At 42.7% G+C, this 18,117-nt stretch overlaps 1 protein-coding gene across 1 annotated transcript; it reads right to left on the bottom strand.

Moving 5' to 3' along the window:
• Nucleotides 1-5,431: 5,431 nt before the first annotated feature.
• polr3f (polymerase (RNA) III (DNA directed) polypeptide F) lies at nucleotides 5,432-11,578 on the bottom strand. Its single transcript, XM_074631300.1, has 9 exons — nucleotides 11,411-11,578; nucleotides 9,002-9,119; nucleotides 8,850-8,917; nucleotides 8,695-8,762; nucleotides 7,870-7,982; nucleotides 7,620-7,763; nucleotides 6,570-6,677; nucleotides 6,265-6,456; nucleotides 5,432-5,634 (listed from the first exon to the last, which is right to left on the bottom strand). The coding sequence occupies exons 1-9, from the start codon at nucleotides 11,470-11,472 to the stop codon at nucleotides 5,557-5,559; spliced, it is 951 nt and encodes a 316-aa protein (XP_074487401.1). The 5' UTR covers nucleotides 11,473-11,578; the 3' UTR covers nucleotides 5,432-5,556.
• Nucleotides 11,579-18,117: the final 6,539 nt, after the last annotated feature.

Here is an 18,117-nt window from a genome sequence, read left to right on the forward strand (position 1 = left end):
GGGAATGACGGGAAAGAATCCGCACTGCCCCCCCCTCCCTCCCTCCTCCTCTTCCTCCTCCCCCTCCTCCTCCTCCTCTCTCCCTCCTCCTCTTCCTCCTCCCCCCTCCTCCTCCTCTCCTCCCTCCTCCTCCTCCTCCTCCCTCCTCTCTTCTCCTCCCTCCTCCCCCCTCCCTACCTCCTCCTCTTCCTCCTCCTCCTCCTCCCTCCTCTCTTCTCCTCCCTCCTCCCCCCTCCCTACCTCCTCCTCTTCCTCCTCCCCCCTCCTCCTCCTCTCCTCCCTCCTCTCCTCCCTCCTCCTCCCCCCTCCTCCTCCTCTCCTCCCTCCTCCTCCTCCTCCTCCTCCTCTTCCTCCTCCTCCTCCTCCCTCCTCTCTTCTCCTCCCTCCTCCCCCCTCCCTACCTCCTCCTCTTCCTCCTCCCCCCTCCTCCTCCTCTCCTCCCTCCTCCTCCTCCCTCCTCCTCCACTCCTCCCTCCTCCTCCTCTCCTCCTCCTCCTCCTCCTCTTCCTCCTCCTCCTCCTCCCTCCTCCTCTTCCTCCTCCCCCCTCCTCCTCCTCTCCTCCCTCCTCTCCTCCCTCCTCCTCCTCTTCTCCCTCCTCTCCTCCTCTCCTCCCTCCTCCTCCTCTTCCTCCTCCTCCTCCTCCCTCCTCTCTTCTCCTCCCTCCTCCTCCTCTTCCTCCTCCTCCTCCTCCCTCCTCCTCCTCTCCTCTCCTCCCTCCTCCTCCTCTTCCTCCTCCCCTCCAGTCTGCATCAGTTCGGGTCTAGGTCTAGGTCTAGGGTCTAAGTCTAGACTTAGACCCTAGACCTAGACCTAGATCTAGATCTAGATCTAGGTCTAGCGCCTCCTGCAGGCTGCAGAGTTCTCTACAGCCACCAGATGAACATGTTGATCTGTCCTGATGGAGGCGCTAGAGACGGAGAGGAAGGGGTTGATCCTCTAGATCTAGATCTAAGTCTAGACTTAGACCCTAGACCTAGGTCTAGGTCTAGACCTAGATCTAGACCTAGATCAGGGGTCAGCAACCTTTACTATCAAAGAGCCCTTTTAGGTAAATAAACAAAACTAAAATCTGTCTGGAGCCACAAAACATGTGATCACTGTGATGAAGGTAACTCAGTTTATAGTCTCAGTATATAGTATATCAGTCTGATGCAGTGAGGGCCAGAGAGACTATGGACTACGGAGTATTAGGGCCACATTGAGGGAACAACATCTGAGATTTACAGAATAAAGTCACAATATTAAAAAGTCATAATATTACGAGAATAAAGTCATAACTTTACGGAAAAAAGAAAATAACATGTAAATATTACGACTTTTTTTCTCGTAAACCTTTGATTTTATTCTCGTAATATTACGACTTTATTCTCGAAATCTCAGATAAATTTTTTTCCTCAATGTGGCCCTAATACTCCGTCGTACCGTCGTGCCGTCGTGCCGTCGTACCATAGACCTACAACAATGATAAATAAAAATTAAAATTCCCACAACCAACAGTTAGTGTAGTGCCTGCATTATAGAGGTAGCGTAGATCACTACTGTTATATATTACCAGCATGATATGATCTAGATCCAGATTTAATTCAAGCTAACTGATAAATAAAGATTGTTTATGATAACGTTTTAGTGTGTGTACGTAACCTCTGGTTTATAGAGGCACATGCACATTCAACAACAAAACTAGCCCAAATAACAGTTAAAACCTATTCAGCATCCTGCTAACATATTAAAAACGTATGTTTGCGTTAATGTTACCTAACTGAACGCTGCTAACAGCTAACACTGCTGGTAAACACGAAGTCAGAGACGGGCATCAACAGTGTTCGAAGTTAGCTTGCTCTTAAAGGGACTGTTTGTAAGAATCCTAAATGTGTTGTTAACAGCTTCACCTGTGTCCGTTAAGTCAACTAAAGTCAGCGTCCTGTTGCTGGCGCTTGTGCTCGCTCTACATAGACATGAAGGAGCATCGCTCAACACAGTGAGGAGACACACGTCAGCTAAAAGCACAATATCACTCTATATTTCAGCTGCTTGGCAGTAATGTTAGCTGACCAGACCAAGGTCTCTCCATGAATCAATGCTGATCCTAGTGTTGGCTTTTCCTGCCTCAGCCTCCCGACCGCGGCCGGAGGGAACAGGGGAGACGCCGGAGTTTTGGTCGGAGACGATAACGTTTCTCTCTGCGGAGCCCCGTCACTTCACAAGACACGGGAAACCTCTGTTGGTCTGGAGGAGCTGCAGCAGTTATTTCTGCACAAACGTCCACTGAACATTCACTAGATGTTCTCAGAGCTAAACTAACTCTTCTGCAGTGTGGAGTGAGCAGCATGCACGTGAGAGGTGGAGAGAGAAGGACCGCGGTTCTAGGATGTTCTACTAACATTAGAAGAACACTGAATGAGAGACAGCTAGCTTTACCACAGTGACCAACGTTAGCTAATGAATCATTTCTTGTCCTTCACCTCTTAAACAGCATTAGTGACCCGTCCAGATGGAAAGTACCAATAACTACAACGTTACACGTCCATCCTGGCAGCAGTATGAGGGAACGTTATGTAGCTAAACATCTCTAAAGTAAGAGACAACTTTTCAACTAGCAAGCTATGCTAGCTAACGCTGTCCGTCTATCGCTGTCACCTCCTTGATCATAACAGAATATAGGAACCTTCATCACTGCTCAGTGCTCATTTTACAAAGGTCACCACAAGACAGCGTGTTCTTTGTTTAGATTATCAAACACTGGATCAAAGATCTTGGGTTCGGGCTGTCAGCGTTAGCTGGCGTAGCTAGCACGCTAGTGAGCCTTGACTTTCCCAGGATGAGACAGAATTGCATAGTGAAAGCAAAGTTTATGGGAAACCAATCTAAACGCACATTATATAACATAAAGGACACGCTGTCTTGTGGTGGCCTTTCTAAAATGAGCAGTGGTTAGTTACTATATTGTGTTATGATCAAGGAGTTGATAAGCTAGCGTTGAAACGTCTTCTTCCACTGAAGTGATTGAATTACTGCAGCAGCTGCTGTATACGGCTCACACGGCCGAAGACTTGTATTTGAGTTTTTTCTCCTTTGAGAGGTGATCTAAACACTTATGGGTTGTAAAAGATAAAGATTTGACAGGCTTGTGCGGTAGCCTGAGTTCCTGGTGTTAGCCGCCATGTTGGTACAGTGTTTTGCCTCCAGGCTCTGAGCCAGTGACTGAAAACTATGAATTAGAGGACATTTTGAAGAGAATTTCTAGGAACCAAAGATGATAGATCGCTACAAGGATGACGTATTCCTGTAGTCCAACAGGAAGTGATCATCTCCCTGGTTCCCGCCACTAACAGGAAGTGATCATCTCTCTGGTTCCCTCCGCTAACAGGAAGTGATCATCACCCTGGTTCCCTCCACTAACAGGAAGTGATCATCTCCCTGGTTCCCTCCACTAACAGGAAGTGATCATCTCCCTGGTTCCCTCCGCTAACAGGAAGTGATCATCACCCTGGTTCCCTCCGCTAACAGGAAGTGATCATCACCCTGGTTCCCTCCACTAACAGGAAGTGATCATCTCCCTGGTTCCCTCCACTAACAGGAAGTGATCATCTCCCTGGTTCCCTCCGCTAACAGGAAGTGATCATCACCCTGGTTCCCTCCACTAACAGGAAGTGATCATCTCCCTGGTTCCCTCCACTAACAGGAAGTGATCATCTCTCTGGTTCCCTCCACTAACAGGAAGTGATCATCTCTCTGGTTCCCTCCACTAACAGGAAGTGATCATCTCCCTGGTTCCCTCCACTAACAGGAAGTGATCATCTCTCTGGTTCCCTCCACTAACAGGAAGTGATCATCTCTCTGGTTCCCTCCACTAACAGGAAGTGATCATCTCTCTGGTTCCCTCCACTAACAGGAAGTGATCATCTCCCTGGTTCCCTCCACTAACAGGAAGTGATCATCTCTCTGGTTCCCTCCACTAACAGGAAGTGATCATCTCCCTGGTTCCCTCCACTAACAGGAAGTGATCATCACCCTGGTTCCCTCCACTAACAGGAAGTGATCATCTCCCTGGTTCCCTCCACTAACAGGAAGTGATCATCTCCCTGGTTCCCTCCGCTAACAGGAAGTGATCATCACCCTGGTTCCCTCCACTAACAGGAAGTGATCATCTCCCTGGTTCCCTCCACTAACAGGAAGTGATCATCTCTCTGGTTCCCTCCACTAACAGGAAGTGATCATCTCCCTGGTTCCCTCCGCTAACAAGAAGTGATCATCTCTCTGGTTCCCTCCACTAACAGGAAGTGATCATCTCTCTGGTTCCCTCCACTAACAGGAAGTGATCATCTCTCTGGTTCCCTCCACTAACAGGAAGTGATCATCTCCCTGGTTCCCTCCACTAACAGGAAGTGATCATCTCCCTAGTTCCCTTCCCTCCACTAACAGGAAGTGATCATCTCATAAACATAAGGCTGTAAAGGAGGATGAGTCGGCGTGACGCCGTTTAATCGTCATTTAGCCGCTTGTTAGCAACCGTCTTTTTTAAAACTCACCAGTAGGATATCTATTGACGTATTTTATATCGTAGAACAAAACGTTAAAAACTCTGCAGCTAGTGTTAACCACAGACCTTATTTCAGACATCTAACTAAAAACACATTGACTTCCAGACGAAGGAACAGGAAGTGACATCATGCTGACTCATTCCCGGGTTTTAGGACTCATTCCTGCAACTTTCTATTGAAAGACGCTGAGTCACGGGTCTTGGGGTACGGGGTATAACACATGCGCAGTGTAACTGGAGCTGCGTTCGTGCGTCGCTATTGGCTCAATTTCAGATCAGATTTTACTGTGCATGTTGTTGAACCCCCAAAGATACGACGCGTTGATGACGCGTGACCTCTCCTCTTTTCACCCTCCTTGCTGGGAACAAGGAAAAGGAACAACTGTAATTTTGTGTGTTTTCGACAGCTGCTGAGGCTCCTGGGTAATGTAGTATTTATAGAAAAACATTGTGCTTGATGAGCAGAAGCTGACAGTGTGGTTCCACAAGGAAACTTCCTGAGAACATGAGAACATGTTGTGTAAAGTGATCCGTGCTGACGGTCAGCACCGAGCCCATTACTCCTCTGATGGAGCACTCTAACCACGTCTGATGGAAAACACTAACGAGAGCTGTGATTGGATAAACACACTCAGAGTGCATCAGAGAACAGCAGCTACATACCTGAGTGCTGCTGTCAGGGACTGTTTTCATATCGATTCAGAATTTAGTCCATAAAATGTTAAGAAGAGACCATCTGAGTGAGTCCCACACTTTGTCCTCAATACTTCACTCAACGGGTCAGAAATCACTAGAACAGTTCAGACATTCTGGTTTTGTGTGTCCAGCTTTGGAGCTTTCAACAGAGCGCTCACTACCCTTTAAAACTGCACAACAACACATCAACAACACATTTTTCATTTGTTTTTATTAAACTTTGTGATAAATAGAAAATAAAAGACGAGGATCACAGATCGCTGGGAACATAAACTGAAAATTTCCTCACAGAGAAAAAGAGCAGAGAGACAAGGAGCTGTCAGAAGTCCAACCACTCCCTCATGTAGATGCAGTTGGACGGAGAGATTTCTCCTCCTTCGTGACAGTCGTCAAACACCTAACCACAGGAAACAGGAAGTTAGGATCAACCATGGAAACGGTTCTGGCTAGAGAGGATCCGTCTGGTGTAAATATGACGTCACGTTCTCGGCGAGAGAAGACTTGTGTTAACGTTGTAAACAGATAAAATCATGTAGAAACTCCTTCAGCACAGACTCCACCTCGCTGCTCCGCCGTTCCTCGCTGGGAGCCAACACCAACACCACACTGCTGGAGGTCCAGGCCGTATTACTGGGCCCGCTGGAGGGAAGGGAGGCACGGGAGAACCAGAACCAGGACTGAGCGGGGCAGACTGTCAGACCCTGCTGCAGTAAAATGAGAGGTTTTCTAAAGGGACTCTGGTGCTCGGAACCACTACCGCTGTTTCCCACAGGGACCGCCAAAACCAATGATAATGAAATAAATATTAACCTTGAACTTGATTCATGACTTAATCTAAAACAAATTAACATTTAACAAAACTGCAAATTCAACCTTCCTACAAGTGTCGAGATACAGGACGCCTGCAGAACGTAAACGCATGAACACAAACTCTAGCCAGAGTTTTACACAAGACGGATCCCTTCTAGCCAGAACTCATGGAAACCCTCTGATCTGGTCCTTTAAAACTGATCACATGTTGCGTTACCGGGCAGAGTCCGCAGGGCGTCCTGACGAGGCCGGTGGCTTGGATGATGGGGTTGACGCCGCGGTAAAGTTTCATCTGTCCGTCCACGCTGCCCACCGTTCCCTCCTTGGCGGCGATGACGGTCACCTCCACCTTCCCGTCGTAGATCAGCGTGTTCAGGATGGTCTCGATGTCGTCCATGGACAGATCCACCTGTAGTCAAGACAAAGAGTCACACTAAGATATGAAGTAAATCATGTGGATCAGCAGGTCGGTGTTGGTGGCGTGTGATGTCATAAAACGGGGCGGGGCTGTGAGAGCTTCACCTTGCTGATTCCCAGCTCACAGATGTACTTCCAGACTTCATGCGAGGTGGCGAACGAGCTGTTCCTCTGGACCATGGGACTCTGTTTGCTGTCCCTCGCCACTTCAGCCTGAACACACAACACAGACGGAGGGTCATGTGACATGTCATGTGTGCAACAAAGATATCTGTGCACATCGAATACGGAGTAACAGCAGCACTAGAATACGGAGTAACAGCGGCACTAGAATACGGAGTAACAGCGGCAGTAGAATACGGAGTAACAGCGGCACTAGAATACGGAGTAACAGCGGCAGTAGAATACGGAGTAACAGCGGCACTAGAATACGGAGTAACAGCGGCAGTAGAATACGGAGTAACAGCGGCAGTAGAATACGGAGTAACAGCGGCACTAGAATACGGAGTAACAGCGGCAGTAGAATACGGAGTAACAGCGGCACTAGAATACGGAGTAACAGCGGCACTAGAATACGGAGTAACAGCGGCAGTAGAATACGGAGTCACAGCGGCACTAGAATACGGAGTAACAGCGGCAGTAGAATACGGAGTAACAGCGGCAGTAGAATACGGAGTAACAGCGGCAGTAGAATAAGGAGTAACAGCGGCAGTAGAATACGGAGTAACAGCGGCAGTAGAATACGGAGTAACAGCGGCAGTAGAATAAGGAGTAACAGCGGCAGTAGAATACGGAGTAACAGCGGCAGTAGAATAAGGAGTAACAGCGGCAGTAGAATACGGAGTCACAGCGGCAGTAGAATACGGAGTAACAGCGGCAGTAGAATACGGAGTAACAGCGGCAGTAGAATACGGAGTAACAGCGGCAGTAGAATAAGGAGTAACAGCGGCAGTAGAATAAGGAGTAACAGCGGCAGTAGAATAAGGAGTAACAGCGGCAGTAGAATAAGGAGTAACAGCGGCAGTAGAATACGGAGTAACAGCTGCAGTAGAATACGGAGTAACAGCGGCAGTAGAATACGGAGTAACTGGTCTGACAGATCATCTCAAATCAAATAATGTTGATATTAGAAGGCGTTTAAATAAAGTTTTGTACCTTGCTCTGAAGGAACTTGAAGCACTGCTGGTTGAGAACTTCGACAAACTCAGACTCAAAGTCCTGGTCGCTGTACCAGGCGCCCCCCGTCACCGAGCGGTCCGGCTGCAGGTTGTACAGCATGTACACCTTCTTCTTAGACGCCTGCACATAAACATGAGACGGTCAGACAGGAAACCACCTCGTATCTCCACGGGGTCAGCCGATCAGGAACAACAGCTGATGTTTGTTTTTAACATTTTAAACTCACAGCGACAGATTTGACGGCTTTGATGAGTTTCTTGCTCTCCAGGTTCTTCAGGATCTTGTTGACCTCAGTCAGAGGGAGGTTGCTCTTAAAGCGGATATCTCTGCTCCAGATCCCTGCAGCACAACACTACCATTAGTTTATAGTGTTTATATCAGACCACCGTTAGTTTATACTCATTTATAATCAGACGTTCTTCGCCCGTTGAAATCTTTCAAAGCGAGCCACAGGAATAAATAGAAACGTGGCTTTTGCAGCGCTTTGTCACTCTCGGCCAGTTAGTTCATTCCAATAGAAAACATGCGATCAAACTGATTTAGTCACTGACGGTTGCTTGCGTTACATTCTGTTTGGAGGGTGTAATATGTAGCCTACATCCCGATACGTTAGACCTCTCTGAGTTGTACACATTATATCCCCTCTAGACTTTTTTTGTGAACCCCCAACCTAAAGTTCAAACTGCACCTTTCAACCTTAACAAAGGCAGCGCAGACCAGATCCACTTCTTCCCTTCTTGTCTTTCACAATAAAAGCTCTTGACATATAATACTCACAGGCGAGTATTTCAGTTGTTAATTCGTCACGCCCCCCGGTGAGTAAAGGCCTTAACTTTAGAAGATACCGATGTGATGTGTCTGCTGAAGTTAACTGGTATATTAACTTGTGAATGTATTTCATCATGAAGACATCTACTGATGTCCAGGATGAACAGTTTTACTGATGAACGGTTGTTTGAAGACTTGAATGACGACTCGACCCTCTAACGTGTAGAAACAGGAAACGGCGATCAGCATCAGCTCTGTGTGAACTCCCGATAACGTTTCTTACCTTTGTTTCCTGCGTCCTCAATGACCTGATAAACCAGCTTCTCCTGGTTGTCTGAACCTTTCATCTTACTGAAACACAACAACAACAACAACAACAACAAGAGGTCAGGAGGCCCACAATCATTTAAACAGACATCCCATAATATTCAGCGTTACCTGGCGCTCTGCATGTCCTTCATCCTGTACAGGAGACCTGAACTGTTCCTCAGCAGGTCCAGCTGACCCTGGAATCAATCACACTGATCAGAAACACTATCGACCAATGAGGAGAGAGGAGTGAGCAGTGACATAATCGTGATGAGACTGACCAATGACAGCAGCTTGTTGATGGCCATGGCTCTCTGCGTGGGCTCCAGTTGAGGCATGTCGTTCTGGATCACCTGGTCGGTGATACCGTGAGGAAACTGCTGACACAGGTCTTTGATCCTAAACACACAAAATGTTGGATTATTATTAAAAATGTATTTTATGTATATATATATAGACTGTATATAGAGTTTGCTGTTACAGAATGTATATAAAGATGGATGACAGTCATTTTAACAAATGTAAACAATATTCTATATACTGTATATTGGACAGGTTTTTATTCTGTATGGCTGCAACTAACGACTGTTTACATTAATAATATGAATTGACTAATTGTTAAATCTATAAAATATCCCATGAAGTCTTCAGTATAAAACAGAACATCTTTTGATTTGATTCATTTTCTGCTGACACCTTTTAGTATTATTATTATTATTATTATTATTAATATTATTATTATTATTATTAATATTATTAATATTATTATTATTATTATTAATATTATTATTATTATTATTATTATTAATATTATTATTCTTAATATTATTATTATTATTACTGTAACTGTATTATTTTGGTTTAAACGTTGTTCAGTTGTCTTTAGGACATCTTTGTTTAGTCGTCGTTAGGACATCTTCGTTGAGTCGTCGTTAGGACATCTTCGTTTAGTCGTCGTTAGGACATCTTCGTTGAGTCGTCGTTAGGACATCTTCGTTGAGTCGTCGTTAGGACATCTTCGTTTAGTCGTCTTTAGGACATCTTCGTTTAGTCGTCTTCAGGCACATCTACGTTTATTCGTCGTTAGGACATCTACGCTTAGTCGTCTTTAGGACATCTTTGTTTAGTTGTCTTTAGGACATCTTTGTTTAGTTGTCTATAGGACATCTTTGTTTAGTTGTCTATAGGACATCTTTGTCAGTTGTTGAGTTGTCTTCAGGACATATTTGTTTAGTTGTTTAGTCGTCTTCAGGACATCTTTGTTTAGTCGTCTTTAGGACATCTTTGTTTAGATGTCTTCAGGACATCTTTGTTCAGTTGTCTTCAGGACATCTTTGTTTAGTCGTCTTCATGACATCTGTTCAGTCGTCTTTAGGACATCTTTGTTCAGTCGTCTTTAGGACATCTTTGTTGAGTTGTCTTCAGGACATCTTTGTTGAGTTGTCTTCAGGACATCTTTGTTGAGTTGTCTTCAGGACATCTTTGTTGAGTTGTCTTCAGGACATCTTTGTTGAGTTGTCTTCAGGATATCTTTGTTGAGTTGTCTTCAGGACATGTTTAGTTGTCTTCAGGACATCTTTGTTCAGTTGTCTTCAGGACATGTTTAGTTGTCTTCAGGGCATCTTTGTTCAGTTGTCTTCAGGACATGTTTAGTTGTCTTCAGGACATCTTTGTTTAGTCGTCTTCAGGACATGTTTAGTTGTCTTCAGGACATGTTCAGTTGTCTTCATGACATCTGTTCAGTCGTCTTTAGGACATCTTTGTTGAGTTGTCTTCAGGACATCTTTGTTTAGTTGTCTTCAGGACATCTTTGTTTAGTTGTCTTCAGGACATCTTTGTTCAGTTGTCTTCAGGACATGTTTAGTTGTCTTCAGGACATCTTTGTTGAGTTGTCTTTAGGACATCTTTGTTGAGTTGTCTTCAGGACATCTTTGTTTAGTTGTCTTCAGGACATCTTTGTTCAGTTGTCTTCAGGACATCTTTGTTTAGTTGTCTTCAGGACATCTTTGTTTAGTTGTCTTCAGGACATCTTTGTTCAGTTGTCTTCAGGACATGTTTAGTTGTCTTCAGGACATCTTTGTTGAGTTGTCTTTAGGACATCTTTGTTGAGTTGTCTTCAGGACATCTTTGTTTAGTTGTCTTCAGGACATCTTTGTTTAGTTGTCTTCAGGACATCTTTGTTCAGTTGTCTTCAGGACATCTGTCTACCTGCTCAGGTGAATCTATTCTAAACACATCTTCAGTGTTTTCTGCTTCCAGACAGGAGCTCGTGTATTTAACCACAGCAGAGGAACATTTAAACCAAAATAATCCCAACAGATTAAGTCTCTTGTTTTCTGGATTAAACGAGTTATTAAAACATGAGTCTACATCTGTAAGAACAATTCGGCTCCACATTCAAACCACCAAGCAGAACTTTAACCATGAAGTGTCTGTCCATCCTGTGATGCTGAGACAACCTTTCATCATTATAACAGTTAAAGATGATAGAAAATGTTCAGATTATGGTGAAATAGTAAACTGGGAGGGCTGGCTGAAAAACCGAATTTACAATAACTTCACCAGGTTTCATAAAATGTATTTAATCTCTGAATATAACTTGTGTGTGTCTGATGATGAGCGAGTAAACACTAAATGTGATAGAAAGTGGACGGAGTTCGGCTCAGCTCGCTACCTGCCGGAGGACTCACCTGTTCTCCACCTCCGCAGAGTCTGGAGGACTCATCTCCTTCTTCACCTTCACATCCGACATTTACACAGTTTCTCTGTCTTCTGTCTGAGCTGCTGGGAATGTTAGTTAGACTGTTAGCCTGCTAGCCTGTTAGCCTGTTAGCCTGCTAGCCTGTTAGCCTGTTAGCCTGCTAGCCTGTTAGCATGGGAGCTAATGTTATCATGCTAGTTCAGGGTCCTCACAAGTTAGTGGGAGCGTCCTGACAACTGCCTGTTCAGAATATCACCATGGGGCGTTTATGGAACTTAAAGGTCCCATATTATAAAACATGAAAACATGAATATTTTACTTATATTTCTTCTGATATTTTACTTATATTTTTCTGATTTTTTACTAATATGTTTTCTGATATTTTGGGGTTATTTCAAGTCAAGTCAAGTCAATTTTATTTGTATCGCCCAAAATCACCAATCCGCCCCAAGGGGCTTTACAACCTGTACAGGATACGACACCCTCTGTTCATCACTTTAATGTTGCAGCTGGTAAAGATGGAGCTACTTTTTCTGACATTTTACTAATATTTTTCCTGATATTTTATTAATATTTTTCTGTTAGTTTACTAATATTTTTCTTATATTTTACGAATATTTTTTCTGATATTTTACCACAATTCTTCAGATTTTTTACATATATTTTTTTCTGATATTTTACGAATATTTGCTGATATTTTACGAATATTTATTCTGATATTTTTGGAATATTTTTCTGATATTTTACCACAATTTTTCTGATATTTTAAATATATTTTTTCTGATATTTTACGAATAGTTTTTCTGATATTTTTGGAATATTTTTCAGATTTTTTACTAATATGTTTTCTGATATTTTACGAATATTTTTTCTGATATTTTACCACAATATTTCTGATATTTTACATATGTTTTTTCTGATATATTACGAATATCTTCTGACATTTTACTAATATTTTTTCTGATATTTTACGAATATTTTTCTAATAGTTTACTTATATTTTTCTGATAGTTTACTAATATTTTTCTGATATTTTACTAATATATTTTCTGATATTTTACAAATATTTTTCTGATATTTTACTTATATTTCTTCTCATATTCTACTAATATTTTTCTGATATTTTACGAATATTTTCTGATATTTTGGGGTTATTTCAAGTCATGTGAAGTCAATTTTATTTGTATAGCCCAAAATCACCAATCTGCCTCAGGGGGCTTTGCAACCTGTTCAGGATACGCGTTTTTACTTTTTTTTTTTATTATAAAGCAGGTTTAAGTTCTGTATAAATACTGTGAAAGTATCGAAACACTCAATCCACAGGGAAATACACACAGCCCGCATTCAGAAACTCTGCATTTGAAATAAGCTGTCAGGATTTCTGCCCATTCATACTGATTAGTACTAAACTCAGACACAAGCTGAAATCATAAATTACCAGTGTATTTCTATAAGTATAAGGTATGAAAGAAGATAATATCAATAAAATACGCTCAATCAATCCACCCACACACTCATTTAGACTCATTATGGTCATTTGGGAAAGAAACTTTTATTCTATCAATTGATAAAAAGGGCATACCATAAGTTTGTTTAGAGACATGATAACACACATAAATTGAAATATTAAAGGTCCCATATTGTAAAAAGTGAGATTTTCATGTGTTTTATATTATAAAGCAGGTTTAAACGCTATATAAATACTGTGAAAGTATCAAAACACTCAATCCTTGGAGAAATACACAGCCCGTATTCAGAAACTCTGCATTTGAAACAAGCCGTCAGGATTTCTGCCCATTTGTGATGTCACAAATATACAATATTTAGACCCTTCACACAATTTTAAATGTCCATCCATCCATCCATCTTCAACCGCTTATCCGGGATCGGGTCGCGGGGGCAACAGCTCCAGCAGGGGACCCCAAACTTCCCTTTCCCGGGCCACATTAACCAGCTCTGACTGGGGGATCCCGAGGCGTTCCCAGGCCAGAGTAGAGATATAATCTCTCCACCTAGTCCTGGGTCTTCCCCGTGGTCTCCTCCCAGCTGGTCGTGCCTGGAACACCTCCCAAGGGAGGCGCCCAGGAGGCATCCGTGCTAGATGCCCGAACCACCTCAACTGGCTCCTTTCGAAGCAAAGGAGCAAGGACTCTACTCCGAGTCCCTCACGGATGACTGAGCTTCTTACCCTATCTCTAAGGGAGACGCCAGCCACCCTCCTGAGGAAACCCATTTCGGCCGCTTGCACCCGCGACCTCATTCTTTCGGTCATGACCCAACCCTCATGACCATAGGTGAGAGTAGGAACGAAGATTGAACGGTAGATCGAGAGCTTTGCCTTCCGGCTCAGCTCTCTTTTCGTCACAACGGTGCGGTAAAGCGAATGCAATACCGCCCCTGCTGCTCCGATTCTCCGACCAATCTCACGTTCCATCGTCCCCTCACTCGCGAACAAGACCCCGAGATACTTAAACTCCTTCACTTGGGGTAAGGACTCATTCCCTACCCGGAGTAGGCAAACCACCGGTTTCCTGCTGAGAACCATGGCCTCAGATTTAGAGGTGCTGATTCTCATCCCGACTGCGTCACACTCGGCTGCGAACCGATCCAGTGAGTTCTGGAGGTCGCAGACCGATGATGCCAACAGGACCACATCATCTGCAAAAAGCAGCGATGAGATCCTCAGCACACCGATCTGCAAACCCTCCTCCACCCGACTACGCCTCGATATCCTGTCCATGAATATCACGAACAGGATTGGTGACAAAGCGCAGCCCTGGCGGAGGCCAACCCCCACCGGAAACGAGTCCGACTTATTGCCGAGGATCCGAACACAGCTCTCGCTTTGGGCGTACAGGGATTGGATGGCCCTGAGAAGTGCCCCCCTCACCCCATACTACCGCAGCACCCCCCACAGTATCTCCCGGGGGACCCGGTCATATGCCTTCTCCAAGTCCACAAAACACATGTAGACTGGATGGGCATACTCCCAGGCCCCCTCCAGGATCCTTGCGAGAGTGAAAAGCTGGTCCGTTGTTCCACGGCCAGGACGGAATCCGCATTGTTCCTCTTCGATCTGAGGTTCGACTATCGGCCGAACCCTCCTTTCCAGCACCTTGGAGTAGACTTTACCAGGGAGGCTGAGCAGTGTGATACCCCTGTAATTGGCACACACTCTCTGGTCCCCCTTTTTGAAAAGGGGAACCACCACCCCGGTCTGCCACTCCTTAGGCACTGTCACCGACTTCCACGCGGTGTTGAAGAGACGTGTCATCCAAGACAGCCCCTCCCCACCCAGAGCCTTCAGCATTTCTGGGCGGATCTCATCAACCCCCCGGGGCTTTGCCACTGTGGAGTTGTTTGACTACCTCAGTGACTTCCACCAGGGTAATTGATGATGGTCCCCCATCAGCTTCCAGCTCTGCCTCTACCATAGAGGGCGTATTGGTCGGATTCAGAAGTTCCTCAAAGTGCTCCTTCCACCGCCCGATTACCTCCTCAGTTGAGGTCAACAGTGTCCCATCCTTACTGTACACAGCTTGGATGGTTCCCCGTTTCCCCCTCCTAAGGTGCCGGATGGTTTTCCAGAAGCACTTTGGTGCCGACCGAAAGTCCTTCTCCATGGCTGCTCCGAACTCCTCCCACACCCGCTGCTTTGCCTCCGTCACGGCAGTGGCTGCTGCTCTTCGGGCCCGTCGGTACCCTGCAACTGCCTCCGGAGACCTCCGAGATAACATATCCCGGAAGGCCTCCTTCTTCAGTCGGACGGCTTCCCTGACCACCGGTGTCCACCACGGTGTTCGAGGGTTGCCGCCCCTTGAGGCACCTAAGACCTTAAAACCACAGCTCACCGCCGCAGCTTCGAACTTTGAACATCGTCCACTCGGGTTCAATGCCCCCAACCTCCACAGGGATGCCAGAAAAGCTCCGCCGGAGGTGTGAGTTGAAGATCTCTCGGACAGGGGCCTCCTCCAGACGTTCCCAGTTCACCCTCACTACGCGTTTGGGCTTACCAGGTCTGTCCAGAGTCTTCCCCCACCCTCTGACCCAACTCACCACCAGATGGTGATCAGTTGACAGCTCCGCCCCTCTCTTCACCCGAGTGTCCAAAACATTTTTAAACGTAAACATTCTAAATGTGTCCCAGTTTATTTTCATGGTTGCAGTGTATGTGAATGTCATCAACTGACAGGAAGTAAACATGGACCCAAGCTGTTGCCTAGCAACGCAATTCCGTTGCAATTCCGTCAAAATGCGCTAAAACGGAGTGTTTCAGACAGAGGGTGAATACAGGTGTATTCAGGCTGACAGTGTGAGGAAAATAAAGTTGTTTTTTTAACATTACAGCATGTAAACATGTTCTAGTAGAAACACAAAATACAAGTATGAACCTGAAGATGAGCACGATGTGGGAGCTTTAAAGAAGCTTCACCGTCCTCAGTGTCTGTACATGAGGATCAGAATCATGTTTATATCCATTAGGTTTACATAACAATAAACATAGTAAACTAAAATAAGAGATAAAAACAAGTACTGCAAACAGTCAAGAAACATAAAATAAAATACACAATGAAAATATAATAATAATAATTAAATATGATAAATATATATATAAATAAAATTAGATATAAATATCATATCAACAGTTCATATCGACAGTTTTTGTATTTGTATAAAAACCTTTGAAATGAAATAAAGTTATTTAATTAAAAAAAGAAGAAGGTGTATTTACCGGCGCAGCCCGGCGGGGCGGGCGGGTGATGGTTCTCTATTAGCCCCCCCCCCCCCCACACCGCTGTGTGCCGGTGACAATCACACGCGCGCCGCGCTAAACTCGTTGTTATGGTGACGCGTCCGTAAACAACCAGAGGACTCTGAGCAGAAAGTCTGATTGATCTCTGATCTGATCTGAAGTAAGAACACATTATTGATTATATTATATATTGATAATTGTTTAATTAGAAGTACACGCGCAGTGTGACGTCAGTGTTTCTGTTTCATGTTGATTTGATCTCAGTGGAAGTAACGTGAGGCTGAGGAGTAATCTACTAAAACTACATCTAATCAACTAATAAATGACGATGTATTATTATAGATTAAACTACCGGCAGTATATAATAATAAATGATGTATTATTATAGATTAAACTACCAGCAGTATATAATAATAAATGATGTATTATTATAGATTAAACTACCAGCAGTATATAAAGTCATTAAAAGTAGCTCCATCTTTACCAGCTGCAACATTAAAGGGATGAACAGAGGGTGTCATATCCTGTACAGGTTGTAAAGCCCCTTGGGGCAGATTGGTGATTTTGGGCTTTACAAATAAAATTGACTTGACTTGACTTGAAATAACCCCAAAATATCAGAAAAATATTTGTAAAATATCAGAAAAAGTATTAGTAAAAAATAAGAAAAATATTCAGAAAATATTAGAAAAAAATATTCGTAAAATATCAAAAAAAATATTCGTAAAATATCAGAAAAAATATTCGTAAAATATCTGAAAAATATTCGTAAAGTATCAGAAAAAATATTCGTAAAATATCTGAAAAATATTCGTAAACTATCAGATAAATATTCGTAAAATATCAGAAAAAATATTCGTAAAATATCAGAAAAATATTAGTTAACTATCAGAAAAATATTCGTAAAATATCAGAAAAGATATTCGTAAAATATCTGAAAAAATATTCGTAAAATATCAGAAAAAATATTCGTAAAATATCTGAAAAATATTCGTAAAGTATCAGAAAAAATATTCGTAAAATATCTGAAAAATATTCGTAAAGTATCAGATAAATATTCGTAAAATATCAGAAAAAATATTCGTAAAATATCAGAAAAATATTAGTTAACTATCAGAAAAATATTCGTAAAATATCAGAAAAAATATTCGTAAAATATCTGAAAAAATATTAGTAAAATATCAGAAAAATATTAGTTAACTATCAGAAAATATTAGTAAAATATCAGAAAAATATTAGTAAACTATCAGAAAAATATTAATAAAATATCTGAAAAAATATTAGTAAAATATCAGAAAAAATATTAGTAAAATGTCCGAAAAATATTCGTAAAATATTTAAAAAGTCATTAAAAGTAGCTCCACCGTTACCAGCTGCAACATTAAAGTGATGAACAGAGAGTTGTCGTTTCCTGTACAGGTTGTAAAGTCCCCTGAGGCCGATTGGTGATTTTGGGCTTTACAAATAAAATTGACTTCACTTGACTTGAAATAACCCCAAAGTATCAGAAAAATATTCGTAAAATATCAGAAAAATATTCGTAAAATATCAGAAAAATATTCGTAAAATATCAGAAAACATATTAGTAAAAAATCTGAAAAATATTCCAAAAATATCAGAAAAACTATTCTTAAAATATCAGCAAATATTCGTAAAATATCAGAAAAAATATATTTAAAATATCAGAAAAATTGTGGTAAAAAATCAGAAAAATATTCCAAAAATATCAGAATAAATATTCGTAAAATATCAGCAAATATTCGTAAAATATCAGAAGAAAATATATGTAAAAAATCAGAAAAATATTCGTAAAATATCAGAAGAAATATAAGTAAAATATCAGAAGAAATATATGTAAAATATCTGAAAAATATTCGTAAAATATCAGAAAAATATTCGTAAAATATCAGAAAATATTTGTAAAATATCAGAAAAATATTTTA

The sequence above is a fragment of the Sebastes fasciatus genome, chromosome 3, assembly GCF_043250625.1.
Source record: "Sebastes fasciatus isolate fSebFas1 chromosome 3, fSebFas1.pri, whole genome shotgun sequence".
Lineage (NCBI taxonomy): Eukaryota > Metazoa > Chordata > Actinopteri > Perciformes > Sebastidae > Sebastes > Sebastes fasciatus.